Here is an 18,825-nt window from a genome sequence, read left to right on the forward strand (position 1 = left end):
TTTTTTAGAAACCGATACTCCGATATTATCGAAGAGAAATATCGATATTCCGATATTATCGGTTACTGGATATCGATATCAAAATATCGGATATCGGAGACAAAATATCGATATTTCGATAATATCGATATCGATATCCCATCCCTAGTTAACAGTCGAACTATGCGAACTCTGGATACCAGGCGACCTCCAGTTTTATTTAGCCTTCCTGTGGCATGCGGGGCTCTGTCACAGGTGACTGTTTGAATCCCTTGCTACTCGTGGGAATGGACGAGAATAATTTAAATACTTTAGTAATAGAGGAGTCACTGCCTCAAACAAAGTTGGAAGGCGTAATTACCGACAATAAGGGTGAAACTCCCAAGGTAAAGCCAGAAGAAGCAAAGGGGGAAAGGGCTCGCCCATCTCCTGAAGAGCCTGAGACCAAAGAGGATGATAAGGACGTTAGTCCAATCGTCAAAATGAGTGGGTCGAGGAGAAAGCGATTTTATTGGCTAAAAAGGAATAGGTATTTCGAGGAGGAGGCGCTCAGAAAGAGTAAAGACCCCATGAACAGCCAAAAGAGTCTATTGGAAGAGGGGCATAGGGCCCAATCAAATGAGAATACTCCCAATAGTGAAACGGAAAGGAAAGCAAAGAGGACAAAGATTTCCTCAGAAAAGTCCGAAGGACAAATGGTTGGTGAAGGGGTAGTTCCTCTAACCATGTCCTACCGTAAGTCTATGGAAGGAATAAGGGTAGTTATTTTCTCAGAAAACTACCCCGAGGATGGATTCAGTGAGGAGCAATTTAACAGCGTCCAACTGGAAATAAAAAATCTCATTCTGAATGGAGAGCCCAGCAAGTGCCCACAATTTCATGGGACTAACCGGAAGCATGGGTGGCTCCAATTAACCTGTGTAAACCAGGCGACGGTAGAATGGGTAATGGAGAATACACCCAGACTAAAACCGTGGGAGGGAGCAAAACTGGGAGAAGAGGAGGATCTGCCTAGGAAGAAGCCGGTTATAGTTTACCTCCCCTTAGTAAAATATACAGAGGAAGAGATCCTCAAAATAATCCAAAACCAAAATCCAAATCTAAAGGTAAACACATAGAGGGTGTTCAAAAGGGAAGATAACCCTTAAGGCACTCAGATAGTGGTAGGAGTAGGAAAAGAGCAGCTGAAGGCCCTCACGGAATAGGGTATGACATACTTTGGCGTAAGAGAGACATATTTCAGGCTGCTAGGTGGAGCTAAGAAGCCCGACGCTACCAGGGAGGGGGCAAATCAGTTTGCCTATCAAGCGGGAAAATCAACAATTTCAGTGCTGTATTGTCTTGTTAAAAAGATTGAGAATTCTCTAGATAATAAGGAAATAGCATTTTGTGCATTCATGGATATAGAGGGACCATTTGATAATACCTCACATGAAACAATAGGTAAGGCTACCAGGAGGAAAGGAGCCAGCGAAGCAACTGTCTCTTGGATAAATGAAATGCTAATAAACAGAAGTATTATACCAAAGGTAGGTGAAACAGAATTGAAGATAAAAACAGCTAAAGAATGTCTGGAGGGGGGAGTTCTTTCTCCCCTCTTGTGGACTATGGTGGTAGATTGTCGCCTATATAAACTAACAAATGAAGGGTTTGAAACTATAGGTTATGCAGATCATCTGGCTATAATAATAAGAGGCAAACATGAAGAAACTTTGATAGAGCGCATGCAAATAGCATTGTAGGTCATTTGGAATTGGTGCCAAGAACAAGGATTGAGCATAAATCGAAGCAAAACCACCATTGTACCCTTTACGAGGAAGAGGATTCTTAATATAGAATATTGCAATCTGGGAGGAGTACAGATTAATACCACAAAAGAGGTGAAGTACTTAGGAATAATCCTAGATCAGAAACTCAAGTGGAATTCCCATATAAACAGAGTCATAGTTAAAGCTAGAGCTTCCCTATGGACGTGTAAAAGTTTATTTGGAAAAAATGGGGAATTAAACCCAAAAAGGCAGAATGGTTATACACAAGGGTTATAAGACCCATGATAACCTACACATCGGCAATTTTGTGGCCGAAAACAGAGGAAAAAATCTCACAAATAAAACTGGAAAAGGTACAAAGAATGGCGTGTCTAGTTTTGACAGGAGCAATCAGAACATGCCCCACAGCAGCTATGGAGACAATTTTGAATTTAACTCCCCTACACATCTGGATACAAAAAGAAGCTATAATGAGTGCCTTAAGTATAGAACGTTACTGGAATTATAAACCAGGAAACTATCAATGACACTTAAAGATCCTAAATAAGATTAAGGGTAAAGAATGGATGAGCTTTCTAAGTGACCATTTACCCAAAAGACTTGATTTTGAAAAGAACATTAAAGTATGTATTCCATACAAAGAGATATGGAGGAAAGGAGACCCTAAATTTGAGAAGGGCGCATTGGTCTGGTATACTGATGGATCAGTTAAGGAAGGAAAAGCAGGGGCTGGGGTTGTAGGACCAAATTGCAAAAGAACCCTAGCAATGGGAATATACCCAACTGTCTTCCAAACTGAAATACACGCAATAGAAATAGCGGCATTAGAAAACATTAAAAACAATCCAAAAGGAAAAAGGATTTATATAATATCAGACAGCCAGGCTGCTTTAAAGGCAATAATGTCCGATACTATAAAATCAGGGCTAGTCTGGAATTGCCTAGAGAGACTAAAGGAATTAGCCAGAGGCAATAACTGACCTTGATGTGGACCCCAGGACATGAGGGGATTGAAGGTAACGAGATGGCAGATACCCTAGCTAGGAAGGGATCAGAAATGATGTTAATTGGCCCTGAGCCATATTGCAACATATCTGGAAGTGCAATCAGGAATGTGGTTCACTCCTGGGAAGAAAAAGAGAAGGAAACATACTGGACGCTGAAACCAGGTATGAAACAATCCAAGCTCTTCATTAAAATATCAGAGGAAAAGGCAAAATTTTACCTTAACCTTACTAGAAATGAACTGAGGACGATAACAGGACTCCTCACGGGCCATTGCCCCTTAAAATATCATCTTAAGAAGATGAGGCTGGTGGAGGATTCCACCTGTCGTCTATGTATGGAAGATGAAGAAAAGGCACAGCACATTCTATGTGAATGTGAAGCCCATGCATTCCGAAGATTACAGTATCTGCGACAGGACAGAATGGAACCTGAAGACATTTCTAGAATAAACCAAAAGAATTATTGAGCTTCAGAAGAAGCATAGGATTCATACAGGATATCCAGTGGAAAGAGGGATAACTCACAAAAGATCCAATTGGGTCGAAGTGAGGAATGGATTCCCGACCGTCAGTGTAATAATAATAAGAAGAAATAATACTAAGCATCACAGGAAGCCCCTAACCTCCAAATTTAAGTAAAGTTCTCACAGAATGGACGCATCAAAACCTCAGATAAGTATTTCACTGGATACATTCAAGTACCAACTGTAGAAAAAGGTTGTATTTAATTTGATTTATGTTTTATTTATATAATGCAATTTATTAATTCATGTGGATTTTCTTTGTTTTAGAGGGATCGAAAAAAAAGAAGTCTAATATGCTTGTGAAGGGCAAGAGTTCTTTTTTATGAAACATACTAACTCAAATATTTTTGAACTAGTTTAAATGAAATGTATCTTTAATTTTAAATTTTTAGTAATCAATAATTAGAATCATTAATTGATTATTTTTAATTAATCTCAGTATTTCATTATTATGGATATGGTTAAAGTTGATCTCATTCTAATTTAATCAAAGGTTGAGGAAAATTTAAAATAGCTCGTTATAATTCTAACAGCTTTCTTCAGCAGTTCATTATGCTGTTCCATCTCATTGGTAGGTGGAGGGGGGAGAAGAACTTAATATACAACAATTTTTGAATTTCACAAATTTATTACTTTTCAAAAAAATATTAGATAACAAACTAAATAAATATATGATAAAGTATAATTTATACTTAATATATATTAATTAAAATGATTCAAGAAAAAAACAGTTGACCACATTACACCCATTCACTTTTAAAATAAAACTATATAATAATAAACATTTGTAAACTGTATTATTTATTCATTTTATAAATACTTATTCAACATATATGTAACACTTCGGCCCTAATTCATTGACCATTTTTAAACATATATCCCCATCAACCCAGTCACATTACTAAAATATAATTTCATTTGCACTACTCATGGAAATGTTTGTTACAATTTTATTGAAATTGTTTTCTAATTTTGAGTTATAATTAGAAGTTCATTTTTTTTGGGGCCAAAATGTCTTGTTTTTAATCTCTAGCAATATACCTAGATTGTAAATTCATATATCTGTGAATGAATATCATAAGAAAAACACGGAATGACATAATTAATATATATAAAAATTTGAAAAGGAAATAGGAAATCAAAATAGCAGAGTGCCAAACATAAATGTCACAAAATATAAAAAAATGTTCATATTTCAATAAATTATCACTAAGTTTAAAAACTATAATTTATCATATAATAAATTTGGATATAAACCTGTAAATTAATTTTTTTTAAATTATTATTAACAAAAAATGAAAAAAGTAGCTATTTAAATTTAATTTGCCTCACCAATCTTATCGTAGGGTCAATAATGGAACTAGGTAGCTATAAAACAGCTTTTCAAGAAAACTATATATCTGAACTTGCCTAATTTTAGAATGAAGTTTCTTCTGGAACTAACCTAATTGGACATTCATATGCAAAATCATATTTTTCAAACTTTGTAGTTACCTAGTTTTAGAACTCACCCTATGAAATGTTGTTTTATAAAGGATTAGTATTTATAAAGTATTATAATGGGACTGAAATGTATTGCCATTAAGTTGAAATGTACATAACATAATTTAGAATTTATCACACTATATACTTCTTAACTAAACTATTGTGCATTTACAGCACTTCCTTGTGTAACATAAGCAGTTAACACAGCATTCATCATCTTTCTCATCATTTCTTGCATCAGTATCTTCTTTTTTCTTAACCTCAACCTCATCATCAGGAGGAGGAGGAGGTTTTGGAATTGGAGAAGTTTTTTTTAAGTTGACAGAAGGCTTAGGAGCTTTTTTATTATGGTTAGAATTAGCATTTCTGTTTGTTCTTGCTAGGTGTTTTGCAGATAACTGTCCAGGTATAACTGAACGATCTGAACGAACCTGAAAATATCATAAAGTTGATTAATCATATATGTGACATCTATTAAATTAAATTAGTTATTTATACAATTTATATACAAAATTTATTAATTGTGTCTATTTCTTGATTTGTTTTCTATTCATTTGTTTTTTTATTTCCAGGAGTGTAAGGTTTCTCAAATTATGTAGGTCCTAGATATCATTAATTGAAAAAAATAAGCTCATTTCAGTGCTGGAATAGTATATTTTCTTTAGAAGAAAAATAAAATAGTGTTTAATAATATTCCTTTAGTTATAAATTAATTATTATATATTATATAATAATTACCATATAATTTTATATAATTATTATATATGCATATAATTATTTATAAGAGTACTACAACTTTGTTATAACAAATTTATCAAAATATGGTATTGCTCCAAAAGGTTCCATTAGGTGAACCCCACAGCATACTACAACTAGGTAATTACTGTAGACAATCCAGAAGTGTTTTATTTTCAAAGCTAGGTAGGTAAGTTGATCATCAGGAAAAACTTTCATTCTACAACTAGCCTAGTTGGAGTATCTCTTGAATAGCTGAATTGTACCTACCTTATAGTAAGATTCACCCCAAAACATTATTTTAAAAAATCAACTCTTTAAACCAGTGTTTTTAAACTTTTTTTAGCTTAAAATATAAGTACATTATGTATCACTCTTGTCTATTCTACAGAGACAGGATATAAACTAGATAATATTGAAATACTGGGCTCATAAAACTAAATTTGTTTTTTTATAGCTTCTTATTTACATTATGACACAGTTATTATAATATTATATTTGTTGCTTATTTTACTCCTTTGCAGCTCATTTGTATCTCTTCTAGATGTCATCTATACCTTCTTGCATGATGGGGTTAACAACTCTCAGGTAGAGGAACCTTGCTATAAATCAACAAAATGGTCATCAAGGATTAGTCAAGTATTGTCAATATTGTGTTCCTTAATTATTTGCTGGTATTTTAACTCAAGTCTTCATTATTGATAAAAAAACATATACGTGAATGTTTATAAAATTAATTATCAATCAGAATGTCCCTAACCATCCCATTCAAAAAAGAGTGGCAGAAAGAATTATTATCTGAATAAAGCGACAAAATGGAGAATATCTCTTCAAAGTTGGCTTTTGAAGTCCATGAAAGGCAGGTACCCATGGAACAATCAAAAGTAGTAGAAGACAGGCTTGAATCTCTGAAACCTCAAATAATTCATACTGTCCCTGGTATCAGAAGCAAATAGAATATTCCTGGGGAACTTACAAAATATATTTCCCTACAGCACATTATTTTATTTTATTTAATTATTTTTTCATTTCATTTCACACTAACACCAAGTACCCAAAATATGAGTGGATTTAAGTATATACTGACGGATTGGCCACAAATGCAACAACAAACAGAGGGGCTGATAACCATTTGCAGCTTCCTGCAGGGAATATTATTAAAAAGGCTGTTCTAACTTGCTTTGCTTCTTTGAATTTTTTGATTGAGCAAGAAGCAATCTGTGAAATATTAAAACTGCTTAGAACGCTAAAGAGACCCAGAAACTTGAAAACTGTGTTCCTTGCTTATTTAGCATCATTATTTCAGACTCTCAAGTCAAGGTGGAGCAAAAGCCTGAGGAACTTGAATGGCAGATGTTCATGCAAAAAAGAGTCATCCCATAATGGATCCCTTGATATTGTGACATTACTTGAAAAGAGAAGGCAGACCAGCTGGCTAAGGAGGGAAGCTTCCTCCTTTTCCGCAATTCGACTGTGTCCTCTGGCTCATAGAGGTAATGATGCTTAACAAAGCCATTATTACCCATAGATGGATCAAGCCACCCTGGAGATGCCATCCACAAACTCACTTGACAAGAACAGGTCCTCATTTTCACTTACAAATAGGGCACAACAGACTCAGAGCTCATCTATTCCAAAAGTTCCATATTGGCTCCAGTTCTTCCTGTGAGTGTGAAGAAGGTAAACAGAATGCTGAGCACATACTCTAAATGTGGAGGCTATTTTCTGAGCAAAAAGAAAACTGATCTGGCCCTCTTTAACTGAGGTGCAAAGAAAGCTTCTCATCTTACTCTCTGACCTGGTCGTCCTATGCACACCAAAGAAGATGATGCAAGAAGGCCAAAGAAGTATCAGAATGATTGAGAAAAAATATTCTTAGGACCTCATTAAACGAACATTATATAAAATAAAACTATATAAAACAAAAAGGAAGCTGTTAAAGATGATAACCATACTGGGAGACCTTCAATAAGCCAAGATGATGAAAATTTAGAGAAAGTGTGTAAACACTAACTGTAATCTTACTGTTAGATTAATTTTAAGGATAGAATATGTCGAGTTCGTCCAGAGATCAATAGTTCTTAAATACAACAATGCACCCTCTTTTATTTATTTGTTTATTCTATCTTACCCTGCCCTGTGGTGAATAAAGGCATGTTTGATTAACAAAAGGCTTCGAATATGATAACTTAAAATTTTGAAAACATTTGGTTATAAAACATAAAAAATTTTATTCTTATATAGTTTTATTTTTTACAATGTTGGTTTAATAAGGTCCAAAGAATAATTCTTCTAAATTAACAATAATAAAAATAATTTAAAAATGAATCCCCATAAAAAGAGACATAACAATAATAAAATTAATTAAGTAATTTTTTTTGTAACTATTACATTAATGATCTATTTAATTAAAAAATATATAGGTGAAAAAAAAGATAAAGTGGACATTAACTAAAATATTGATTAAATTACTAATTTAAATTTTTAATTACCTTCAAAACCATATTTAAAAGTGTTTTATTCAACACTAAATAAATACTAATTAATTTAATATCATTTGGATACTCACAGCACATTTATGACAACACCGCAGAAAAACAGCTGTAATTGCTACTTTCATTATATTGTAGTCTTCAATTCTTCTGCGAATTTTATCAACGTTTATGTTTATCAACACAGAATTGTCAGGATCACTCTTTGATTGATTTTCATTTGAATTAACTGTGTTCTGAGAGAAACGTTCATCATCATTCTCACGGTTTTCTTCATTTCTGACTGCATTTTCACTGTTTTCTTTAGGACTTTCATCAGTCTGAAATTACATATGGGGAAGAATTAATAATTACTGTAAAATGATGATTTTTTTCTGAAATATGATGTAATCTTTTTAACTAAATTATCACATACTGAATCAGTATCTTGTGTGTACTCTATAGCCAATGTTGTTGCATTGACGTCTTGAGAGGGATTATCTTCGGAGATGCTGTAAATTATGCTAATCACACACAAATAATTAGTTGAATTTAAGTTATTTCATTGTATATTTCTAAATTAGATATTTAGGAAAATTATTGCATCGTTCTTTAGTAATAAGGGTATCTGCTGAACAATAAGGAGGTAGCTCCATCTTTCTGTTGGGCGGGTTTTAGAGTAAAAAAAAAAATTTTCTCTAGATTCAAAAAGTGAGTAGCCCCAGCCTTTAGTACTAACATTTTCTACTAAATAGTAGCACCTCTATTTGACTTGATGGATCACTCAAGGTGTCCAATTGAAATGTTTTAGGATACCAGACTGCAGGATAAATATTTTTTTCTTTTAAGATATGGTATTTTTTTGTCTAATAGAGTATATAATTTAAGAATTTAACTTTAAGAATTTTCAAACATTTAGTTCTGTCTATATTTGTTAGTTTAAATTTGTTTGTGTTATTTTGGTTGTTCATGCAAAAAGGAGTTCCCTAGAATTATTCAAGTTTTCTCCTCCATTGTGAGAAGATGAGAGCAGCTTCCAAATGTCCCAGTGTTTTCCACTAAATTAAGAAAATATTTTTTAAACAAATTTTTTTTTTAACGATTTACTAAAATAGAGCTACCTCCTCAATAGTGCAGGCCCCTCAATTCATTATATGAAGTATACTGATAATAAAGTTGAACATCATTACTATGAGGGGGGTAATGATATCAGTTGCATTTATATGAGTGAAAAATGAAGCATCTTCTAATGATTGAGAATACAATAAAACCCCATATTGGTAAAGTTGAGTTACTTAACACTATGTTGTCCTTAAAAAAAGACAAAAGAATAATTTTTTAAGAATTACCACTTCTTTATTGTCTTCACATGTTCTAAGTGTGATAAGACTCACTGTTAAAGACAGTAGAGGAATTAAAAATCTCTTTGATTTTGATTTAAATTAATGTAAATTATTAAAAATGACCAGGCATGGTTCAAATGTCAAATTCATACTAAGTGAAATTACCGACAAGTATTTTTTTTGGAAAAGGAGATAAGAAAATGTGATACTTTAGGATATCTATATATATATTTTTTAATATTGACCTAGAGAAAATAGAGACGGATGAAATAAAGGCATGAAACCGAATGAACTGATGAAGTAACTCATTTGTAATGGGACGGTAGAAATCCTTTTGAAAATATGGATAGATATATCAAATCGCACTTCTTGAGTACAAGTGCCTGAAAATGTGTTGGACAGTTACCCATTCCAGGTAGGCTTATTTGTGTATGAAATTGATGAGTGGTCATCCAAAATAGGGCTGAATGATGAATGCTTATTAGGAATACTAGGACCTACCAGAGATTGTAGTGCCACTAGAGAGAAAAAAATCAGGTTAAATGATTGGATTAAGAAACAAAAAAAAAACATCAATTAAACTATATGAAGCTTTAAATTATGAACAACTTCCTAGAGTTTGACATACTTAAAAAAAAATAGGTTTAGATACTTGAATAATGTGAGAGATTACATTAAACTGTATCTCCCAAATTGTTTTTTATGACCATTTGGAATCAAATGGTGGTGAGGTTAGAGTGGATAAGGGTGGGAAGGAGAACAGAAAGAAAGCTGTACCACTAGATTCATGAAGGGCTCAAGTTCAGTACATGGTAAGGAAGTTATGTTGCTAGAGCAATAATAGCGTAATTACTCAAAAAAGTAAAAGAGAGTGATTTAAAAAATTGATAATAAACATTTTTTTTAAATTGTAAAAGGACCATAATTTATGATTAATCATTAAATTCAAGGGATTGACAGCCTCAGAATTAAGTATAGTTTACCTGTGAGTGAGCATATCTTTCTGCATTCTCTATTCGATATATTTTACTGCTATGCAAATTTTATACATATTGATCATTAGTATAATGTTAATTCTGCCTTGCAAATTAGTCACAGTAGTGGCCCATTGATCTTAATTCAATCATAAATTAATCATTAGTCAACATTCACTTTTGTGTTAACAACAATTATTCATTTGAACAAATACCAACAGAGATAAATCTAGGCTGTTATGGATGTATATTATTTAAAAGAATTAAAGAAAAATAAATTAGGAAAGGTACAAAACCTACTTAGAAAATAGATAAGATCTTCATGATGCCTGATTAATACCTGCACCAGTGCTGCCAATTCTCCTGACCCAAAAATACCCGCACAGTGTCTTGAGAATACCTGTTTTACCCAATAAATACTCACTTCATTACCTGTGTTTCATCAGTGACCTAGTCATAACTGCAACTGTATGTTTGTGAGAATAATATATTATAATGTCACACTATCTCCGGTGTGAAGTCAGTGAAACAATTGTCGCGTTAACTATCACATGTTGATAATGAATTATTATATAGTGCCAGTTATTGCAGCAAAAGTTGTAGCCACTACCATGCTACCGTGCTGAAACTTTGATAGTTTCAGTCATGACAGCATTAACTATCATGATAGTAATGTCACACACGACATGGGCCTTGCTTGATAATTGGTAGCACAAATAATAGCAGTGGAACATCAGTCACGTAAACTGTCACCTTCAACTGTTATATGTATAGGCCTTGACAGTGAACTGTCACAGCATATTAACTTACATTTAATTACAATAGGGGGAGGGGATAACATTGTACCAAAAACATAAAATTGTGTCAGCTTTGGGTTCCAAAAATATTCCACCCCAGACCCAATAAATGACTCCACCCTGGGTCCCAAAAAAAATTCAAATCGAGCCCAAATATTAATCCAACCCGGACCCCAAAAATAAATATGACATGAGCCCCAAATGGTCTATGTATGTGTCCTCAAATTCAATATCTAAGGGAAAATAACACTAGTAATAGAAAAAGTGTCAAAGGATTAACTTAAAAAAACAATTGAAGAACTACTGCTCTAGGGCTCTACGCTTAGTGTACCCATTGTACCCGATCCCCGCCAAGTACCTACTAAGGTGAAAAATACCAAAAAATTGGGTAAAAATACCTACATCCGCAGCACTGATTGATACATAGTAGTGTTGTATAATTAAAATCATAAGATGATTGATAGTACAAAAAAGGAATATAAATACAAAAAAAAATTACAATTTATCTTGTACTTTTCATTGCTTATAAAAATTAAGAAATATATATAATATTCAAGAAAAAAGAGGTATGAATTATCAAGCATCTTTTTAAAAGCCTTACCTTAAAATAATACTTATTACAAATTTGCTTTCTGTGTTACTGAACAACAAATTCTTGTTCAATAACTATTTAGTTAATCCTCAGACCTTATAAAAACTTAACATGAGTTTTATTCTATCAGAAAATTATTATAGGTTTGGAAATTAATTAATCATTAGATGTCATTCATTTATTCACTATTATTAAGAAGTCATTAATCATTATTGTTTTTCAAATTGAAAATCATAAATAACTTCAAAATGTCAAGTAGTTTTTGGTGAATATCTTTGTTTATTGTTCTTATCTTCATAGTTCCCAAATTTCAACTGAACATGATTGTTTTAATTAAGAGATAAAATTAACTTGAAAATCACCTTTCCTTTTTTTTTTTTTTTTTCATGTTGTCAATTGTAGCTATATATTCATTTGATTCTAAATATTAATATCAAAATGTACCCAAGTTCTTAACCCACAATGTGACAGATGGGACTATCAGGCTTAATAACATTATTTGTTAATTTTTTATGTCATATCATATGTTCAATATCTATGCACACAGTAATATTTATTACTGCACTTATTAACTTATTTATACAAAAATGGGCCTAAAAAAACATCAAACATAAAAAAAAAAAATATAAGTTCTGGACAAAAAAAGGAAGATAAATAAATGTTGCTATATGGTCTTGAAGCAATCAATATTTCATATTTGTCCCCAAAAGTAAAAATATTGTTTGATTATGAGTCTACCAGGGCTTAGTTAAAACTGGATTAATACTTCAATAAGTTTAGACAGTACATAGCAATAAAAACACACAAAAAAGTATTTCAACAAACTTACGCATTATTAAAGTAGAGGATCTTTTCAAAAGCTGTTTTTACTATAGTGAACAAAAATGAGATGGTATTTATAATGGCTCTAACGATGAATCCAGCAAAGAGCTGGGTTACAGAAGGCATGGTTCACACAAACGATCCAGAAGAAAAATACTGTTAAAAGTTGCGGCTGGTGTTGAACTCTGGCAATCACTAACTCTGGTTCAATAACATCAGAGAAAGAGAGAACAGAGAACTTCCTTTGATGAGGAACTTATAAAAAGAATAGAGATATAAGCAATAAGAGAACAACAATGGACTCCTGTTCACAAACTTATTCCCTCATGTTATCTAAAATAGAACTTAATGACAAAGCATTGCTCTATCTGAAGATAATCTGAAAAAGAATAGTTTCTGATATTTTTTTCTTTTATTGCAGTAGAAGTTTGTTTGAAAATTACTTGTTTTGTGGTCACATGATTCATCTCTTTTTCAGAATTCGTTTGTAAGTCACATAAAAGTTAATACATTAACTTTCCTGATTTCAAACTTATTTCCTCATATTATCTAAAATAGAACTGAATGACTTAAATTTTAAATTTACTTTTTTATTAAAGAAATAATAATGTATTCTATTCGTATGGCTATAGATGACTGCATTTCCACACCATTGGTGAACATATATTATATACTGAATAATATAAAATAGGTTTATATATTATACATATTTATAGATGTATATAAATCTATTACATTATATTTTTATACCTAAGAATCAGCAAAAATATTTTGATTTTGAGGAGGTCTACCACTGTCCCACTTGTTACTACTAATTACAATTATACTCATATTACTACTATAGATAATTCCTGATATTAAGATTTTTAAAACATGAAAATCATCTTGCTCACAAAACCTTAATATTGATTTCATATTTACATGATACATTGCCTATCAGTTCATTACGTTCTTCATGACTTAAATGACACTTTTCATTTATTGATATAAATTGTTTTTGTGGAAATTTTGTATTATAAAATGCAACCTAATCTAATCTGTGAAACATCAGACAAATTGTATTCTCCAGGGATAAAATGAATAAGGTTGTTTTTGATAGTGAATGAAATCATTTAATCAGTTAGATTAATAGACAAGCTTAATTTACTGTTACAGTAAATATGACATTTTTTTATCAAGACAACCAATTGTTTATTTATTGATATTCACTGATTAGAGCTGCTGCAGATGTATACAAATTTTTCAATGTATAAAATAACTTATTATTTATTAAATTATTTTGGTGGAAACAGTGATAAATTAGGCCTAAGTTTAAAAGCTTCATTGTAAAAATAAAATATTCTTTTGAAAATTGTTTGTGTTTATGTTAAGCTCATTAATTTTAATCAATTTAAATAAAAAATTGAATTGTACAATTAACTAATTTTCAAGCTGAGGAATATCCTCCTCTATTCCATGTCTTTAAAGCCAAATTTTGAAAACCTATTGTTTATGCTGGATGATTGCTGATTGACTGTGTGTATCAATAAATGGTATTTGGTCCGGGTGAGGTCAAATTAAACTCAAATAGTAAATTGGTGTACGATTTTTATTTGAGCCAACGTTTTGCCTCACGTTGGAGGGCTTCGTCAGGGCTGTTTTGACAGAAGTCAGACGAAGCCCTGCAACATGGGGCGAAACGTTGGCTCAAATAAAAATAGTACACCAATTTACTATTTGAGTTTTATTTGACCGCATCTGAACCAAATACCATTTATGTTGTTTATGACATTTACTTTATCTACTGGATGAGTCAATAGGCATAAGTTTGCATTAGATAAAAGAATTTTTTTTAAAAATGAGAGAATAATTGGTCATGTTTCATCTCTTTGTCTCTATCACTTCCTGCCAACTCATCCTGTCCAGATAGTCTGATTATTCCTCGTTAGCCCAGCAAGACCCACAGCTCTTATTCAATTGCTGAACCCTATGTTCAAAGGACTTTCCATCACAGCCTCCAGTGAGGTTTATTAGAGAATATGATCTATTTTTATATTATGTTTTTATATAAAAAACTAAAATATAAAAAAATTTCTAGAATAAAAAGAAACACTTTAATGTTCTAAAATAAAAGAAAAAGAATTAAAGGGTAATGGCATATTAGTAGCAAGAGAAATTAGCTTTAACTTGGATAGGGTGTTTCATGGAAGACTATTACTGTGAAGAAAATGAAAAACAGTTTCACAGATATTTTTCTCCATTCCACCTAATGTAATTTGAAGCAAAATAGATTAAATTAAATTAATCCACAAAATTAAAAACCTCGTTTCAAAGAATTAAAATTATGAGGTTGCTATAATTAATTGTTATCATAATCATTTATTCTTGAATTTCAATTTTCATTGGAGACAAATATAAAATAAGTACTGTTGAGGATCTGGGCAGGTTTCATAATAAAAGACAAAAATTATGTGTACCACTAATGGAGGCCACAAGCAAAAAAGCCTAGTTTTCCTATGGTCTGAAGCAGTGTTACCAATAACAGTGATGATTTATTCATAATTATCATTACATTTAGGTACAAAAAAAATCATTGATTACAGAGTAAATCCTTGTTGATGGTTTTGTAGATAAATACAAGGCAAGGCTTCTGGTCAAAGTTTATTCCCAATGAAAAGGGAGTAACTATGGTTGGTGAGACCTTCAGTCCTGTAGCCACATTGGAAACAATCAGAGCTCATTGCTGCTAGTGAGACGATATCACTAATGCAATTTAGTCTATTGTTTATTTATGTAGTGCCTATTGTTATTCTATATATTGATCTGGATAAAGAAATTTACATGATGCAAAAAGAGGGATATAATGACAGAAAAGGTAAAGTCTGCAGGCTAAGGTGGAGTCTCTATGATCTGAAACAAGACCCACATTATTGGAACAAGATATTTGGGTCATACCTCCTCAAGCTTGGCTTTCTTAAAAGTGATGCAGACCCATGTCTCTTCATGATGGTAAGAATATATTGATAGCTCTGTATGTAGATGACAGACTGGTAGCTGCAACACATGATATCTTGCCAGGTTTTGTTCAAGATTTGATATTTAATTTCAAAATAATAGAAAAAGATGAATTATATTTTTTGGGCTACAGATTAAAAAGAGGAAAATGATTCAATTAAGATTAATTAAAAAGGATATAAAAAGAAAAATTTGGATTTTTCTGGGAGGGGCAGTTGCAGACCAATTGTAACACCAATAATCAAAGAGACAATGAAGGCAGGGAAAGAAGAGCTTTGAGACAGTAAAGTTCTCATATAAACAAGCTGTGAGTACTTTAATACATCTGATGACAGGCACAAAGCCTGCTATTGCTTATGCTGTATGAGCAGCATCCCATTCTTTAGAGAATCACAAGACTGAAGATAGGGTAAGTGTGACCCACATATTTCAGTACTTGAAAGCTACACAGGATTTTGGAATAATTTACCATCCTGATTATGAAATGGGAATTTTAGAAGGATACTGTGATGCAGACTTAGGAGCAGATGAGATCACAAGGAGTTCAACCTCAGGAGTAGTATGCTTGTACGCTGGAGGTGCTATCTCCTGGTTAAGTCAGTGTCAGACATCTGTGGCAATATCAAATATAGAAGCAAACTTGGCTTGTACAAAACTCTGAGTACTAACACTGGATAAAACACATTAAAACCTGGCATTTTTATTTGTAAGGGAGTAGGTCACCATTGGAGAATTGGTTGTTCATAGAATTTTAACAGAGCACTAACTGGCAGATTTCACCAAGTCTCTCCATAAGCCCAGTTTCACCAGTCTATGAAAGAACATCGGGCTCAAGGGCAATTGAAAATAAAAATAAAATTATAAAATGAGAGAAAGTGTTGAAGATATATTTTATTATTTGTATTATATAGCAGGCTGTATCAAAGAGGCCATGATCATGAAATAGATCTAACAAGAATGGTTACAGGAACTAGTGAGTGTTTTGTTCATGTTAATGTTCAGAGGTGCTATTGTAATGTGTTTATCAAATAGAAATTTTTTAAAGAAGTTAGAAGGTGTTTACTTATTTAGCCTCTATAAAAATATTTATTGAAAACCTTTTACTAAACATAAGCTAATAGAAAGATGAACTGAGACTTTCTTATGACATTCAACATGAATTTATAGTAATATTAAATGATCTAAATACAACCTAACATTTTTTATTTTCTATTAACCAATTTTTTGTTTTATTCTTCTCTATAATTTGAGGTTTGGCCTGATTCTTTATATTACTTTTACCAACTATTTTTTTGTATGTATTGAATTTTATAAGAAAATATTAATTTTAAGCTAAAATGTTAATTTAACTGTGAAAGAATTAAAATTGATGTGTCAAAATGAACAGTTGTTTATGGCTGCTAGTGTTGACTATGGAGAGGATGAGCTAAACGGAATAGTGCCATTCTAGACTTATACATATTATAAGTTCTACCTATGCAACTCTAGTCTAAAGTTTGACCCAGGTGTGTATCTTTTTTTTTTTAACGACCTCTTGATAGAAATTTAAATTAAATAACAGATTATCATAGGACAATTTAATTATCTTGCATGAATCATAATTTTAATTTTTAATTGATTATTTTCATGATGCACATTTTAATTAATTTTGTAATGAACTCTTGGCTCAATATTTACAATGTTAACATGCCAATCCCTAGAATTTAAACATTCTTGTAACCATTCAGTTTCCCTCCTTCATGTCTTGGATTCACTGCTTACTGGAACATTTTTTTTTTCCAATGTTCTGTTTGTTTCCAAATAATCTAGTCCTCAAGTAATCCATAACATTTTAGAGCTGTAAGAGCCGTTACAGTGTGATGTGCTCCTGGAGACCAGTAGCTAAAGTATTTAAAGCAACAAATGTCTCATTCTTGTTTTTCCGTTGATTACTTCAAGTTTACATTTGTGTAAGATATGATATTTGTGCACCTACCATGAAGAAGTTGATAACGTTGTAAAGTTCCATTTTTCAGGGCAATGATTTTAAATTACACAGTTATCTCCTAAATCCTAGAGTTGAATAAACTCTTTCAACAAATGTACATGAACTTGTTCATTGAATCAAGTTGCCAATTTATTCTTGTAAACAAAGGACAAACCTGGGATCTAAAAAAGGTTTTCATGATAACTCGACTAAATGACTTCTTCATGGTTGGTATGGATTTATAAATATATTATTTCAAAGAATAAAAAAAAAAAAGGGATTCTTTGATCCATTTAAAGCTAGTCTCTTTCAGGGTGTAGCTTTTGTTGGCCTTTACACCAAGTAGCTTTACTCCCCCAGCAATTTAACTAATAAAAATAATCCAATTTGGAGTAGATCTCTACCACTATCTTAGAAATTTTAAAAGTTGTTGTTTATAAATTCTCTTTTAATTCTACCTCCTCTAAATAATTTCTCCTGACAGTGTCTAAGGCAAATACCTTTGCGAACCATATGTGATTCAAGAGGTGAACCTCTGACATATTCAATTCTCCTTTTTATTTACAGTATTGTTCGAGGCCTTCTAAATCTGTTAGAACACACTGTATTGGTGCTCTACATTCATACCCTCAGGAATAGTTTGGTGCCCTGTTTTCTTGTACTTTAATTAAACAACTTAAATGTTGAGCCCTTTTGGTTTCAATATTATATAGAGCCTTATTTTTTGGCTAAAATTCGCACAGAGATTATTTGAGGGATGGATTTACCTCTTTTAGTTATATTTGAATCTTGAGATGCTGCAATTCTTTCAGCAAATTAGTAAAAAATAAGTTATTATGTTGAAAATTATTTTATTAATTTCTTTAAAACAATTTTGATCCTTTTTCTCTCAACTTTATTCTTTTTAAACTACCGACGTTTCGACCACTTAGGTCATTTTCAAGGATTCCTTATTTTGTTTTCATTTTTTCCTTTAAAATTCTTTAAATGCCGGCTAATTGCCTTTGTCCCATAAATTCCTCTATAAAATTCCTTCCCAAATTTAAAACTTTTATTAACCACTTTTCTTACTACTATTTTCATTTGCAAACTCCCTATTTAGCCGGCATTTAAAGAATTTTAAAGGAAAAAATGAAAACAAAATAAGGAATCCTTGAAAATGACCTAAGTGGTCGAAACGTCGGAAGTTTAAAAAGAATAAAGTTGAGAGAAAAAGGATCAAAATTGTTTTAAAGAAACTAAACCACTCTAAAAACAAGTATATTAATAAAAAATAAATCTAATATTTTATTAATGTTACCTAGACTTAGGCTAAATGTTAAAAACCAAATACACTAAAATCTAATGCATGATAACTAAGCAAGGCT

The 18,825-nt window shown here is 31.8% G+C and overlaps 2 protein-coding genes across 2 annotated transcripts; one reads left to right on the forward strand and one right to left on the reverse strand.

Moving 5' to 3' along the window:
• Positions 1–1,187: 1,187 nt before the first annotated feature.
• LOC136796846 (uncharacterized) lies at positions 1,188–1,721 on the forward strand. The gene has a single exon (XM_067051710.1). The coding sequence runs from the start codon at positions 1,188–1,190 to the stop codon at positions 1,719–1,721; it is 534 nt and encodes a 177-aa protein (XP_066907811.1).
• A 2,298-nt stretch (positions 1,722–4,019) lies between these two features.
• Positions 4,020–12,977, reverse strand: LOC106691388 (putative uncharacterized protein DDB_G0292292). The gene is made up of 4 exons (XM_014437135.2): positions 12,506–12,977; positions 8,407–8,494; positions 8,069–8,311; positions 4,020–5,195 (listed from the first exon to the last, which is right to left on the reverse strand). Exons 1-4 carry the CDS (start codon positions 12,622–12,624, stop codon positions 4,917–4,919), a joined length of 729 nt encoding a protein of 242 aa, XP_014292621.1. The 5' UTR covers positions 12,625–12,977; the 3' UTR covers positions 4,020–4,916.
• Between the last annotated feature and the right edge of the window lie 5,848 nt (positions 12,978–18,825).

This window comes from Halyomorpha halys, unplaced genomic scaffold, assembly GCF_000696795.3.
Source record: "Halyomorpha halys isolate HHAL.00 unplaced genomic scaffold, Hhal_1.1 Scaffold2312.1, whole genome shotgun sequence".
In the NCBI taxonomy this organism is placed as follows: Eukaryota; Metazoa; Arthropoda; class Insecta; order Hemiptera; family Pentatomidae; genus Halyomorpha; species Halyomorpha halys.

Bases quoted from the DNA above. Each gene is read 5' to 3' on its own strand.
- LOC106691388 (XM_014437135.2), bottom strand. From the start codon at position 12,624: ATGCCTTCTGTAACCCAGCTCTTTGCTGGATTCATCGTTAGAGCCATT. The intron at 8,495-12,505 runs GTAAGTTTGTTG...GTGTGTGATTAG, and splicing joins ATCCTCTACTTTAATAATGC to CATAATTTACAGCATCTCCG. The intron at 8,312-8,406 runs GTATGTGATAAT...ATGTAATTTCAG, and splicing joins ACACACAAGATACTGATTCA to ACTGATGAAAGTCCTAAAGA.
- LOC136796846 (XM_067051710.1), top strand. From the start codon at position 1,188: ATGACATACTTTGGCGTAAGAGAGACATATTTCAGGCTGCTAGGTGGA.